This window comes from Ranitomeya imitator, chromosome 2 (assembly GCF_032444005.1).
Source record: "Ranitomeya imitator isolate aRanImi1 chromosome 2, aRanImi1.pri, whole genome shotgun sequence".
NCBI lineage: Eukaryota > Metazoa > Chordata > Amphibia > Anura > Dendrobatidae > Ranitomeya > Ranitomeya imitator.
The window spans coordinates 483,869,939-483,885,437 of record NC_091283.1 but is presented as its reverse complement, the minus strand read 5'-3'; the positions used below and the strand labels follow the sequence as shown (position 1 = coordinate 483,885,437).

Here is a 15,499-nt window from a genome sequence, read left to right as displayed (position 1 = left end):
ACTATGGTGTATGTAGTGTACCCTGATTCCCCATGTATGCCGAGAAATACATTACCAAAGTCGGCGTTTTCGCCTGTCAATCAGGCTGGTCTGGTCAGGTGGGCGTGTTCACAGCGTTCTTTTCTTCCCCAGGTTTCCGTTGGTGGCGTAGTGGTGTGCGCATGTCCAAGGTCCGGATTCCCTGTGCCCACGTGAAGACACAGCGCGCTGTCATTCCTTTCATCGGTGCGGGCGGCCATCTTCCTGGGGCCGCGCGTGCGCAGATGTAGTGCTCTGCTGCACGGGGCTTCAGGAAAATGGCCGCGGGATGCCGCGCGTGCGCAGAAGAGATCGCGGCGGCCATTTTCCCAAAGCCGAGATGCACTCGGCTTTGGGAAAATGGCCGCCGCGATCTCTTCTGCGCACGCGCGGCATCCCGCGGCCATTTTCCTGAAGCCCCGTGCAGCAGAGCACTACATCTGCGCACGCGCGGCCCCAGGAAGATGGCCGCCCGCACCGATGAAAGGAATGACAGCGCAGATCGCGCGCTGTGTCTTCACGTGGGCACAGGGAATCCGGACCTTGGACATGCGCACACCACTACGCCACCAACGGAAACCTGGGGAAGAAAAGAACGCTGTGAACACGCCCACCTGACCAGACCAGCCTGATTGACAGGCGAAAACGCCGACTTTGGTAATGTATTTCTCGGCATACATGGGGAATCAGGGTACACTACATACACCATAGTAACGCACAGCACAGGCCCTATTTAACAGTATTTATATCTCAATCTCAAAAAACGGGGTGACAGGTTCCCTTTAATTATAAAAAAAAAAAAAAAAAAAAAAAAAGGTGTCAAATGAGACTTGGAATTTATAACCCGTCACGGCTTTGCGGTTTAGGAGTCAGGTGGAAGTTGCAGACAAGTTAAGGTGGACTCATTTTAACTAATAGAGGATGTAAAACCTCATGGTGGTGAGCAGGCTCGGCTTCGGTGGCCAGCCTCAAGGACGTTGTAATGGTAACATCAATCAGGGGCGGGCACAGTGGTTAAGCACAGGGTGAGGATAATAGGGTCATTGGTGCCCTGAAAGTTTACTGGCTCTGCTTGAATGGCAAGCCAGTGCGTGCCGCCCCTTTATGGCTGTCTGTCCTGGTGCTGTATGTCAGACAGCTGGGGATATCGCAGTACTTGTGAATCCCAATGTACTAGCACTCCACCTGACTCCTACTGTGATTATTTAATCCTGTGATTTGAATAAAAGCTGTGGCCATTTTGACAACCAAAATAATGTGTTTTGTGTATTTATTTTAGTACCTAGGTTTACAGTAGTTATGGTGGTTTTAAGAAGGAGTGGGGTCCATCCCATATCCAAAAGTCATGGGCCTATAGCCACCACAGTGGCCCTCAAACATTGCCTTTTTGTAATCGGCTGGTAGTGAAGTCTTGACCTGAGTAGTTCATCTTAGTAGAGCAACCTCTGTATGTCTTACCTCCGCTAGACGCCATGATAACAGCGTCAGACTCAGCTCCGGCTTCACTCATTCCATACATGTTGGCCGCTCTCACTCGAAACTGGTATCGTTCTCCAGGCACCAGTCCTTCCGTCACATGATAAGAGGTGCTGGTACAGACATCTGTCAGTAGCCTCCAGCTGACCTCTCCAACCTGCTTTACTTCTACACTGTATCTCAGAACCACACTGCCACCATCATAGCTTGGCCCTGACCAGGAGAGCGTGAGAGAGGACTGCTGCAAGGCCGAGATGAGGGGCTTCCCTGAGGGTGGAGATGGGCGATCTGTACCACGAAAAAATTGAAAAAAAAAAAAAAAGGGATTCTTGGTTAACACATTGAAATGAATATTAAAAAGCCATTTTGAACAAATCTGAAAGTTCACAAAAGTTAGATAGAGGTCTTGCGTTTGGGAGTCTCATTACTGAAAATAAGAGGTCCAAGCTCCATTCTCAGCCAGAGAACAGGACACGTATGCGCTGTATCACAGGAGCAATGAATAGTAGTGTCACGAGGGGGGGGAGGATGGAAGGTCACGTGGCTGCATGAATGCAATTTTCCTACCTGCCGTCATGCGTTGATTGGACTCCTCCATCTTCTTTTCTATCATGAAAATGTGTGCATCACACACACTGTCACGATTCAGAGTGCCTGCAGACTCAGGATGCAGAAAACCCATATAGTAAAGATGGCGGCAATGCCGATGCAAAATACTGATGAGACAAACAACTCAACCTACCAATTCATAGAGGGGGCGATTGCCTAGTATTAAATTGCACCAAAGTGGCTTGTATAGGGCTCTGCTCACACACAGGTAGTGCAAAGTGTCTGGCTTACAGACTATTAATGACGCACATACTATAAGATTTGGCGGGCTAACCATCACTATCTAAGTGTACCTCATGAGAACAGACACCCTAGTTTACAAGGCCAAAAATTAGTTGCTTGGCTGCTCCCTGAAAAATGCTAAATAATAAACATAATATATGAGGTATTAGTTGATATTTTGGTCAAGATATGCAAGCTTGCAACCAGCACCAAGGGTCCTCAAACTAAAATTAAAAGCAAAGCCACCAAAAGCGGAATAAATAAAAAAAAATTACTCCAAAAATTCAAGAATTAAAATAAAAAAAAAGAAAGAAAAAAAAAAAAAAAGGGTTGCAGTATTTACTGCCCCTGTCCACTTCCACTTTTCTACACAAATGAGCAAAAATTCACAGAGACACTTTGAGAAGGCTTTCTACAAGATTTTCCAGACGTGCATTTGTGAGGTCAGACACTGTTGGGGAGATGGTCAGGCTCACAATCTTGTTTTAGTTCATCCCAAGAGCGGTTGGATTGGGTTGAGGTCAGCCCTCTGTGCAGCCAATTAAGTTCTTCAACAGCTAGCTTCCCCAACCATGCCTTTATGGACCTTGCTTTGTGCACTGGGCACAATCATGGGGAGCAGAAAAGTCACTTCCAACTTTGTGACAAAAGTTTGGTTAAGGCCCAATTGTCCAAAATGTCTTGGATACTGATGTATTAAAGAGGTTGTCCACTACTTTAGCCTCAGGACAGGTCATCAATGTTTGAGAAGTCAGGGTAAGACACCCGGCACCCCTGCCGATCAGCTGTTCTGTGTCGGCAGCAGCCGGCCAAAAATGATCAATTGTGGAGCTGCTCCATCTTCTGATAGTGGTCGCGGACGGTTACTGCACATCCGCCTCCTACTGATTTGAATATTAGAAGGATGTGTAGTTAGTGGCTGTGGCCACTCTCAAAAGATGGAACAGTTCTGCATTTGAGCACTTCCGGCGGGTGGCCGCCGCTGACATCGATAACACCTGATCGGTGGGGGTACCTAATGTCGAACCCTGACTGATGCTGAGGAAAGGTCATCATTGATAAAGCAGTAGACAACCTCTAAGATTTCCCTTTGCAGGAACTAATGGTCTAGGCCAATACTTGGAAAAACAACCCTATAGCATTATTCCCGCCTCAAACTTTACAGCTGGCACAATGCAGTTAGGCAGCTAACGTTCTTCTGGCATTCATCAAACCTTGTACACCAGACTGTCTGATACAAAAGTGTGATTTCACAAAATACTATTTTGGAGTCCAGTGGCGGAGTGCTTTTATCTGACACTTGGCATTGTACCTCAGTATAGAGCAGTACATCTGCGAATTCATGATACCATCAATGAAATGTAGCTTCCAACACCAGGAGCACTCTGAGTCCCACATAAGGACAATGAAATAATGATCAAAATCTTACTTTTCAAAAAGGGATGTACTCATTTGCCCTGAGCACTGTACACACAGTTTTGCGTACCACTCCATAGTAATTAGTCATGCAGTCAATGAATAATTAAGACAATAGACAACAACCTGGAGGAATGTGAAGAGGTGGAGATACATCATTAGTCTGCAGAGGAGGACACATCAAAGTAAACCATGGTGGTGAGATAGTCAAAGGATGATGCAAAGCAGTCACTTAGAGGTGCACTGTAATTCCTTTGAAATATATCAACCATCCCAATCATGAATCACACCTTCCCACGTGTTATTTAGATAGGGATCTCTACACAAAAGCCATAACCCTACCCCCATAGAATTTTAGGTTATTCTTGGATCCATTGCATGGTCAGAATAAAGTAGCTTGCTGCACTAATCATCCAGGAAATTAAGTGAATTTGCAGATGGATGTCCATCTACTCTAATAACAAAAAATTACCCAGGGTAAAAGATTCAGTTTACTCCCCAAACCCTGTATCTAAATAACCAGGCCAAAGCAGAATAGCTCTGCTTGACAAAACGCAAAGCCAAGAACGGTGATGCCATACGAAGAACAAGATGACATTCTGTGACTGTTACATTGAACTTTAAAGAAGCACTCCCATGAAAGTTTTTATATATTCTTAAAATGGGGTATCTGGGATTTTACAAGAAAAATAAATTTTTTTTTAAAAAAGTATCAAAGCCCGAACAGGCAGGTATTTGCAATTTACCTGCCTTTTGTGCCCAGTGTACCATTCTCCCCCAGCACAGGGCAGTCAGAAACACTCCTGCCGGGTATTCAGAGGCCTCTGTCGATATCACATCTACAGAGCGGAGGCTTCTTTTCTGCTCCACTGTCGACGCGGTGGGACTTCCGAGGTTATTCTGATTGGTAGCCGGATCCCCGCTGCCTTACTGGTGGAACCGGCTGTCCATCAAAATTATTTTGGAAGTCCCCCCCGTCGCAGCAGCTGAATCCCTTGGCAGGAGTGTCTATGACCGTTCGGTGCCGGGGGAAGAGCGATGCAGGGCATAACAGGCAGGTAAGTTGCAATTACGTAACTGTTAGGGTATGTGTACACGCTGCGGATTTGACGCTGCGGATTCGCAGCAGTTTACTATGCGCTGTACAGTACCATGTAAACCAAATCTGCAGTGCACATGCTGCTGAAAATTCCACGCGGAAAAGCTGTGGTCTATTTTCCGTGGCATTTCAATTACTTGTGCGGATTCTGCAGCGTTTTACACCCGTTTCATAATTGTAAAAACACAGGTGAAATCCGCACAAAATATACATAAGATACATTTTTTGTAAAGTCCCGGAAACCTCCTTTAACCCCTTACTGCCATTAGACGGGATAGTACATGCAATGGCAGTACCCCCGCTTTGATGTGGGCTCCGGCCGTGAGCCCACATCAAAGTCGGGACATATCAGCTGTTTTGAAAAGCTGACATGTGTTCGCAATAGGCGCGGGCGGAATCATGATCGGCTCGCACCTATTAACTAGATAAATGCTGCTGTCAAACTGACAGCGGCATTTAACAAGCGCTTCTGGCCATGGAGCCGGAAATATGCACACCACTGACTCCCTGTGGTCGGTGTTCATAGCAATGCAGTAATTCTGCTACATAGAGGCGATCTAAGAAGCATCGCCTCTAAGTAGCAGAGCCAATCAAGTCGTGCACTCGAAAACGGGAAGAAAATTACAAGAGCGGTGAAAATGCAAAAAAGTGCAATCCAACACTTATTTTTTGTTTGGCTTTTTTGCTAGGTTCACTAAATGCTAAAAACTGACCTGCCATTATGATTCTCTGGGTCATTACGAGTTCATAGACACCAAACAGGTCTAGGTTCTTTTTTATCTAAGTGGTGAAAAAAAAATTCCAAAGTTTGCTAAAAAAATAAAATGAAATTGTGCCATTCTCCGATACCCATAGCGCCTCCATTTTTCGTGATCTGGGGTCAGGTGAGGGCTTATTTTTTTGCGCCAAGCTGACGTTCTTAAATGATAACACTTTTGTGCAGATACGTTCTTTTGATCGCCCGTTATTGCATTTTAATGCAATGTTGTGGAGACTAAAAAAAGTAATTCTGGCGTTTTGACTTTATCGGGACGCCGTTAAGCGATCAGGTTAATTCTTTTTTTCTATTGATAGATCGGGCGATTCTGAACGCGGTGATACCAAATATGTGTAGGTTTGATTTGAACTTTTTATGCTTTGGTTTTGTTTTTCATATTTTTAAACACTTTTTTTTTGTTTTACTTTTGGCATGCTTCAATAGCCTCCATTGGAGGCTAGAAGCCGCCACAACTCGATCACCTCTGCTACATAGAGGCGATGCTCAGATCGCCCCTATGTAGTAGAATTATAGCATTGCTATGAGCGCCGACCACAGGATGGCACTCATAGCAATCAGGCATCCAGCATCAAGGCTCAAGGAGACCCTCTGGTTGTCATGCTGACGCACTGCTGACCCCCGATCATGTGACGGGTCAGCAGTGCACGTATTTCCAGCCCGATGGCCAGAAGTGCTTGTTAAATGCCGCTGTCAGAGTTTGAAAGCAGCATTTAAACAGTTAATAGGGGCGGGCGGATTGAGATTCCAGCCGCGCCTATTGTGGGCACATATTAACTGTTGAAAACAGCTGACATGTTGTGGCTTTGAGGTGGGCTCACCACCGCAGCCTTCCTCAAAGCAGGGCTTCTGACGTAGGAAGTACTACCTGTCCGACATCTGCAAGGGGTTAAATCACCCCCCTTTCGCCCCATTCAAAATAAAACAAAACAAAAAAAAAAAAATCAAACATACACCTATTTGGTATTGCCGAGTCCAGAATTGCCCGATAAAAAAGAAAAAAAAAAAGGATTAACCTGATCACTAAACGGTGTAGTGAGAAAAAGAAATTGAAAGGCCAAAATTATTTTTTTTTTGGTCGTGGCGACATTGCATTAAAATGCAATAACAGGCGATCAAAATAACGGACAAAAGTGGTATAATTAAAAACGTCAGCTCGGCATGCAAAAGCTAAACTCTAACCCCAACTCCAGTTCATGAAAAATGGAGATGCTACGGGTCTCGGAAAATGGCGCAATTTTTTGGGGGGGTAAATTTTGGAATTTTTTTTTCACCACTTAGACACCAAACATGTCTAGGCTCTTTTATCTATGAACTCAATGACCTGGAGAATCATAATGGCAGGTCAGTTTTACCATTTAGTGAACCTAGCAAAAAAGCCAAACAAAAAACAAGTGTATGATTGCAGTTTTTTTGCAATTTCACCACATTTAGAATTTTTTTCCCCATTTTCGAGTTTATGACATGGTAAAACCAGTGATGTCGTTCAAAAGTACAACTTGTATCGCAAAAAATAAGCCCTCACATGGCCATATTGACGTAAAAATAAAAAAAAGTTATGGCTCTGGAAAGAAGGGGAGCGAAAAACGAAAACGCAAAACTGAAAAAAGCTCCGGTCATGAAGGGGTCATCATATTATGTACAGTAGCACTGTGTACTTACAATTGCTCATTTTACCTTTCTACCTTTCTACCTTTCTACCTAGCTAACTCCTCTCCTTTCTCTGCTCTATGTAGAAACATGAAGTTTCTTGTCCCTGCATTTATCATTCCCCTCTTCAACTCCTGACCCAGCTGCTCTGCCCCTGTCAGGGACTTTTGCTGTGACTGATTAGTCAAAGAGGCAAAATTGACCTCCTGTTGCTACATAGAGCTTAGAATGATTTAGCTAGTCAGTTTTTAATCATGTGAAGTTACAGAACAGACCTAATGGAGAACAGATGAATTAGCTGGTGTAAGGGTTAAATAAGCAATTTTAAGTACACAGTGCCATATAGTATGAGAATTGCAATATATTAAAAAGATAAAAACTTTGATGGGAGTGCTTTAAATAAGAATGACGCTTTCAAGGATCAGTTTATAAGTGGTAGACACCTCCTTTCTTGTGGACTACATATTGTAATGGCTTCTTGATGTGCCAGACATGGGACAGGAAAGTGACAAAGGCTAACAATGTAGGTTTTTTCTTCTAAGGCAAGATATTAATATCCACATTTTAAATATAGGACAGAGTAATTTGAAATACCTACAGATTACATTATCCAATGAGCTGAATTAACTCATGTCATCTGACTCCACGCCCCATTCTCATTACTCACCCACAATAGCGAGGCTTGCGTGATGCTGTATGCTCCCGGTCTGGTCTTGCACGCACAATGTGTAGTTCCCGCCGTCTTCCTCACACACTTGTTTAATCACCAGGCAGCTCTCGGTCTCTGATGTCCGTACAGAAATACGAGGGCTGTCAACAACCTAAAAAATTACAAAATTAGAGGATTATGAGAGGAGATGAGGAAAGTGGTACAGATTTATCTATGAGCTACCCTAATCTCGCTATACCCAATGTCCTGTGTGTATAGGAGAGGAAGGCAGATTAACACTTCACCCCGGCGTCATTTCCCTCGTCGTGCCCTTGACAATTTCTAAGTAAAGAACACATCCAGAGCACATATTTGGCAATATATACATATCACATCATTGCCATTTTTACTACATTAAATTTAATTACCAGCTCAAGTAGTGGGATTCACAAGGTCTATGATTTTTTTTTGTTTTCAAAGAAAATTTTAGAAAAGAATTCTGAAAATCCTTATCAAAAAGCCAAGTGTATGTCTTATAGGGGATGTAAAAGAATAATATAGGTTCTCTCCTCCTACCTCTCAGGCATGACGCCACTCTAGTCTATGGACTGTATCCAATATGGTGGCTTAGCCTTAGTGAAGTGAACGGGATAAAGCTGCATAACAACACTCAATCAATGGACTTCAGCCTTTTTCTGGGATCGCAGACTTGGTTCTTTGCCATTATCCAGACCCCACTGCCACCCTGAAGTTATTAGGTGGAGTGTTGTAATGAACAATATTTGTGAAGAGCCTGTGGGGTGCAATCACTCATCCATGGTGCTCCTGGTGGTATCCCTGGAGAGATCAATCCACCTTTCCGTGGCACTACCCATTGTTACTGCTTCTGCTGGTGTTAAGGGAGCGCCCTCCTTGTTGCCCAGGTGGTGGTCAGACAAAGTGGGACAGGATAGTACGGATGGCTCAGCTGTTTTAGGGATGCAGCCTCTGGGACCCTATTTTCTCCTATCTGGGGATAATGAATAACAAGCTGTTGATACATGGAAGGGAGGGCACCGCCATTAGTTTAAGGATGGTAACTGCATCCAAATAGTGGAAAAGCACCAGGACCCTTTTTTCTAAACTCCTGCAACATGTTCAAAGCTCCGAGTCCCAATACAAAAGCCAAAATTGGACCCACAGCTAAACTGACAAAACCCACTGTACTGAATACACATTGTAGCAGCTGAAGGAAGGAAGACGATTGAGAAGCACATAGATATAACCAATTTCCTGATACGGAGATACAACCACTTTCAGTTTCCAGCCTAATGACAGTGAGTCTCCAGTGAAACGCCATATACAGTCCGCTCACACCCAGCTATGTTTTCCATACCGGTTTCTTGTTCCGCACCCATGAAGCAGCCAGTGGTGGGGTTCCCTGGATTGAACAGCGCAATTCTGCCTGCTCCCCTTTCTTCACTTCTACATGGGAGAGAGCCTCCAGGATCCTTAAACTATCCCCTGTGAGGATATAGGCAGGTTATTATTCACTACTTTTTACCACTATGTTTTTAAAGTGGTGGTCAGAAATAGAAATTTATTTTTATGCTAAATCCCTATTTAATGCCATAATCTACAACCATTTTCTAATCTACTTGAATTAAAAATTCCATATATTTCCCCTAACTACACCAAGTGGTTTTATCCCCTCTGCCCCAATTACTTTTTGATTAATGTCACAGCTGGTGCTCCTGCCCCCTTCCTGAAGCAAAGAGTCAGTGACTTCAGTTTCAGGGTCTGGGCTATTCCCTGCACAAGGATAGCGCACTCTCGCCAGCTCAGATCAGCAGCAACAGAGCACATTGTCAGAATACCCGGTGTGCAGAGACCACCTCCCAAGTGAAGTTATTTGTGAGGGTGGTGCTGGTCTCTGCAAACAAGGTATCCTTATAACCTGCATTGACAGTGCGCTCTTTTGCTGACTCATTACTATTACTACTGATCTGAAGTGGTGAGAGAGCGCACAGTCATTATGCATATAATTCAGTGAACATCGTGCAGGGTCAGCCTATACACCATGCACTGGGATCCTCAAGGTCATCAAAAAGTAGGGAAAAAAATGTTTGTATAGTTAGGGAACGATATTGAATTTTAAATTCAAGTATATACGAAATTATTTACATTGTGGCATTAAATAGATTGGGATTTAGGATGAAACTCATTTATATTTCAGATCACTCCTTTAAGCTCCTCTTTTGTTTTACATGGTAACAACATTATGTAAGCACAGCTGTATATGCTGTGGAAGGTCATGCTGTACATTATTAAAAAAAGAGAAAATTGCATTTTTATTTGTATCTCATTAAAGGGTATATTAGGACATGTGGACCCTAATCCAAGAAAGGCCATTTATTTGCATGACTAGCAAGTAATACTACCAAGTGCATTTCTGGGTTAAACTTCCCCAGCGGTATTTGTACCTTTATTACTAACTAGATGGTGGCCCGATTCTAACGCATCGGGTATTCTAGAATATGTATGTATATAGCAGCCACATAGTATATAGCACAGGCCACGACATATTCTTGAATACCCGATGCGTTAATACAGGCCACGCAGTATATAACAGTGGCCACACAGTATATAACACAGCCCACGCAGTATATAACATTGCCCACATAGTGTATAACACTGGCTACGTAGTATATAGCAGCCATGCAGTATATAATGCAGCCCACACAGTATATAACATTGCCCACATAGTATATAGCAGCCATGTAGTATATAACGCAGCCCACGCAGTATGTAACAGCCCACGTAGTATATAGCAATGTGGGCACTATATGTGTGGTTAAAAAAGACAAACTAAAAAATAAACATATACTCACCTTCCGTGGGCCCCTTGTAGTCCTGGCGCCTGTGTGTGGTGCATGTGGCAGTTTCCGGTCCCAGGGTTGGTATGAGCACAGGACCTGTGATGACATCATGGTCACATGACCATGACGTCATGGCAGGTCCTTCTTGCATAGCATCCTTAGCACCGGTACCTGCCGCTTGCACTGCCGAGGACAGCGCGCACGTCGGAGGGTGAGAATAACCTTTTTTTTATTATTATTATTATTTGTAACATTAGATCGTTTTACTATTGATGCTGCATACACAGCATCAATAGTAAAAAGTTGGTCACACAGGGTTAATAGCTGCGTTAATGGAGTGCGTTACACCGCGGTCCATTAACGCTGGTATTAACCCTGTGTGAGGGCTGACTGGAGGGGAGTATGGAGCGGGCACTGACTGCGGGGAGGAAGGAGAGGCCATTTTGCCGGCGGACTGTGCCAGTCGCTGATTGGTCGTGGCAATGGCGTTTTGCCATGACCAATCAGTGACTTGGATTTCCATGACAGACAGAGGCTGCGACCAATGAATATCCGTGACAGACAGACAGAAGGACAGACAGAAAGACGGAAGTGACCCTTAGACAATTACCGCATATAGTAGATAGAAATTATTGATTTGTGGTGTTCCACCCGTTTTTTGCATGTACTGCTCTTTCCTCTTTATAGTAGATAGAATGTTAATATAGTTGCAGATTAGATTCTTCCCTGATTAGCATTCCGTACATTATGGCGGGAACAAAGTGTTTGAGATCATATGCCTATGAAATAGGTGTGGAGAGGGAGAACTGCAGTTACACCTGAATTGCAATATTGTGAACAACTGGCTACATTAAGGGGCCATTCACTTATGGGCTGTGATCGGACACAGACATTTTGTCAAAAGCACACAAAGCAGTGTCTTTTGGATTGGTTAAATGTGAATGCTGCACCTTCTGGATTTTGATGCCAGCATTTTTGTCCAGTAGTGATCAACCCATACAAAGGAAATCTGTCACGAGGTTTAGGCCATTTAATCTGTGAGCAGCATAATGTATCACTTACTAGGCTGATTTTTGCAGTTTTTATTTAAAGAAAAGACTACTTGCTCTGCTGCCATGTAGTCCAACTCCACCCCCACCACAGATTGGCAGCTTTCTGCCTATGCACAGAAAAGCTACCAATCAGGGGTGTGGTCTGTGTTATACAGAGCTCAGCATTCAGAGAACTGCTAGATCAGTAAAGTACCAGTAAATTAAGTAACATTGCTGGAATCAGGGTCTCTGCACCTACATCACGTTATTTTCAGATGAGGTAGCAAAAACCTGGTGAAAAATCCCTTTAAAGCTCTTATAAAAAGGTAAAATTATGAGAAGATGACAACAAAACACTAAGTGGGAACTTACCGGATCTGTGAGGCCTTCTCTTTGGAGAAACCGGCTCTGGAACACAGTGTAATATAAAATTAATCATAAACTCATAGGAATGAGTAATCAACACAAATTAGCTAGGAATAAAACACCACAATGTTTGTGTTTTGTTTAGCTCCCAGCTTTTTCATTAAGTATGCACTCATCCTAACATGCACATTGGGGCATTTGAGTAGACCTTATAAAAAAAAAAAAAAAAAGCATATTAGTTTCGTACTTTATTCCTCCTCCAAAGTAGGAGTTACAAGAAAAAAAAAAAGAGAAGGATCAAGCAATCCTCATCTCTGTAATATCTCCCGTTATGGGAGAGTAGTGAGGCTCCACACACACACACACACAAGGTTGGCCAGTCCCAGTGACGACCATAGAATATACCGTAATAAATATACATATTATACTTATTCACTCATAAGGAGACAGATTGAAAGCCGATTTGATGTGGATTTCAGAGCAAAATTCAAGCCATAACCTGTCTCATTTTTGATGTGTAAACATAGCCTAATAGGACTATACACTACCAAGTGCCATTCAGAATACTGGCATCTTATTGCCCGCTTAAATGGACTGATCGCAGCGCTGCTCGATAGAGGTGAGCGAATTTGATTGGGTCCCTGCTTATTGGGCAAGCTATAGCGCTTGCCGAATAAGCTGTAGAGGGAACCTGGATACATGGAGCGCCCCGGCTGGTCAGCTGTCCGGCGCCGCAGCTGCTTTTGTCGCGGCTGTGTCACCGTCACAGCACATGCATGGAGAGCCCAACACTCAGGCCATGAGCATTTTGTTTGTACCGATTATCCGCATGTCAAAATGTGTGTACCTGTGTGTGGCTACCCTAATACTCGACTCCTAAGCTTAGTGACTTAACTTAGGTTTAATGGGTTCGGTTATATTTCAGGACCTTTGGGTAAGTAGGAAAAGGTCATCTGGTAAAAATTTATGTTCATTCTCCCTTGTTATAATAATTGTAACATTTTACTTTAAGAAGACCCTTTACCAGTTTTAGCAGGTTAAATTGGTCAGAACAAGGAATAGTGGTCGCAGAGCTGAATAAAACATCTTTTTTATATTTTAAAATTTCTTCTCTCTGTTGCACACATATTCGCTTGTAAAGTTTAGGTTATAATTTATGATAAATCAAAGGGAGCGTGAACATGGGGGATTCATCTCAGAAGGGGTGTGTACTTTTCCCCTTCATGTAGTCGACCAATCATAAGCAAGAGGCATAATGCAGTGGAGAAAAAGAATAAAACATGGCCCCAGAAGAAGGTCAAAAGAGCATATCTTCTGTGAGACATGGAATGACAATACAAGATTCCACTTCATCCAGTCTCAAGTTTTAAGTAATCTCCCTGATATATATTTACTTTTTACACATTTCTCTACAGTTAAATGTATACATACAATAGACACCGTTATTTAAAGGGACACTGTCACCTGAATTTGGAGGGAACAATCTTCAGCCATGGAGGCGGGGTTTTGGGGTTTTTGATTCACCCTTTCCTTACCCGCTGGCTGCAATATTGGATTGAAGTTCATTCTCTTTCCTCCATAGTACACGCCTGCGCAAGGCAAGATTGCCTTGTGCAGGCATGTACTACGGAGGACAGAAAATGAACTTCAATCCAATATTGCAGCCAGCATGCAGCCAGCGGGTAAGGAAAGGGTGAATCAAAAACCCCAAAACCCCGCCTCCATGGCTGAAGATTGTTCCCTCCAAATTCAGGTGACAGTGTCCCTTTAAATATTCAGTGGAAGAAAAAAAAAATCAAAGTCTCCTGTGCAATCAAGTGCAATGTTAGCAACTGATCAATGTAATCAGATAACATCAGAGATGCCAAGAACAAGTTGGAATTTTTGCTTTCTGTTAATACAAACACCAGTGATCTACAAACAAATCAGTTACAGGGGTCAAAGTCCAAAAAGGTCAAAGTCCAGACAAAATGATGTCAGAACAGGCTCTTCAGAACAGACCAGAACAAGTTAAGAAATTGAACTTTAGCATTTTTTTTTACATATATTCAGGATCAGGCAACATGATCTTATCCATGTTATCAGGAGAAGAACGTGCATTGTCGGAGCATAAGCAAACAACTTTTAAGATGGAAAAGGGCACAGGTGAAGTGAAGTTAATTCAGCAGGTCATAGGTGGGACCATTTCCCCTCAAATGTGACCTGCATGCTGATGTTTTTTTTTTTTTTATTATTGGCACATGCAAATTGCCTCTTAAGGGAGGAAGAGGACTTGACTCCAGTGCCACCTATTGAAAGTAGCAATCCTAAAAGCCAATATCGATCTTTTAACGAGCCTTGCCACTTGACATAGGATAAAAGCCGAACCAGAATCTCCATTTGTAGACTGAGTTTTGGGATGTTGTGCCCCTCAGGGCCAAGCAAAAGATTTTGTTTGGCTGTATAAGAGGCCCCTGACTGGGCTATAAGGGGTAACGTCTCTCCTTGTGGAGAGCGACATGCCTCTGTAAGGAGACTTTTAGGCCATGAAATGCTCCCCAAAGGAGCATGCCATGGCCATGCCATGTTACTCTTCACAAGAAGAGACATTACGCCTTAAAAATAGGATATAGTGTCACTAGACAAGGTGCCTGACCAGACTAGGTAAGGCGCTCGTCCAAGCAATAGGCAAGGGGAGCATCCACACACTAGGAAAGATACAAAATACATTTTTGTGCATGCGTTTTCTTGTGCATTTTAAGCATTTTTTAGAGCTCTTTCAAGTATTTTTTAGTGCTTTTTTTTTCTTCAGATAGTACTATGCATTACACCCCCCCCAACTAAATATGTAATTTAAAAAAAGTTTGTTGTATACTAATGTTTAATGTAATGGTGGTTTCCTCCTAGAGTTCCAATACCACTGGGGTGTGCTCATGATTGGATTCCATCACTATAATCAAATGTGTGCTGAATGCAAAATTTCATATACGGTAGATTAACTATCCCACTTGTGTTAAATTGCAACCAAAAGGTGTACAAAAAAAGATGAATACTATTCCATTTAAGCTCTAAGGGCACTTGATGCAAGAGACGCATTGGTAGTATGGAATTTTTATGGATTGGCGTTATCAGTTTTAAACATTTTGGAATAAAATATTGACATTTTAATATACTTTCCTTGAAACTGAGCAGCTTTGGATTTACAAAAGAACACCAAGACAGTGGTGACGTTCAAAGCCACGAGTATCTATGGCCATTTTTCCACATCAAAGGCCATTTTTAACCCATGGTTTCTCTTGCTACTTTGTCCAACAGGCACATGCAAGTTATAGTCACATGCATCAAGTTAAG

The 15,499-nt window shown here is 43.0% G+C and overlaps 1 protein-coding gene across 1 annotated transcript in view; it reads right to left on the bottom strand.

Annotated features, from left to right (window-relative positions):
• The window catches only part of LOC138664568 (myosin light chain kinase, smooth muscle-like), a 63,453-nt gene that overhangs the window by 20,709 nt on the left and 27,245 nt on the right, over positions 1–15,499 (bottom strand). The window contains exons 6-9 of the mRNA XM_069751373.1: positions 12,176–12,211; positions 9,290–9,417; positions 7,933–8,086; positions 1,477–1,782 (exon numbers count right to left, since the gene is read on the bottom strand). Coding sequence (XP_069607474.1) covers positions 1,477–1,782; positions 7,933–8,086; positions 9,290–9,417; positions 12,176–12,211 — 624 coding nt within the window. The remainder of the gene's footprint in view (positions 1–1,476; positions 1,783–7,932; positions 8,087–9,289; positions 9,418–12,175; positions 12,212–15,499) is intronic.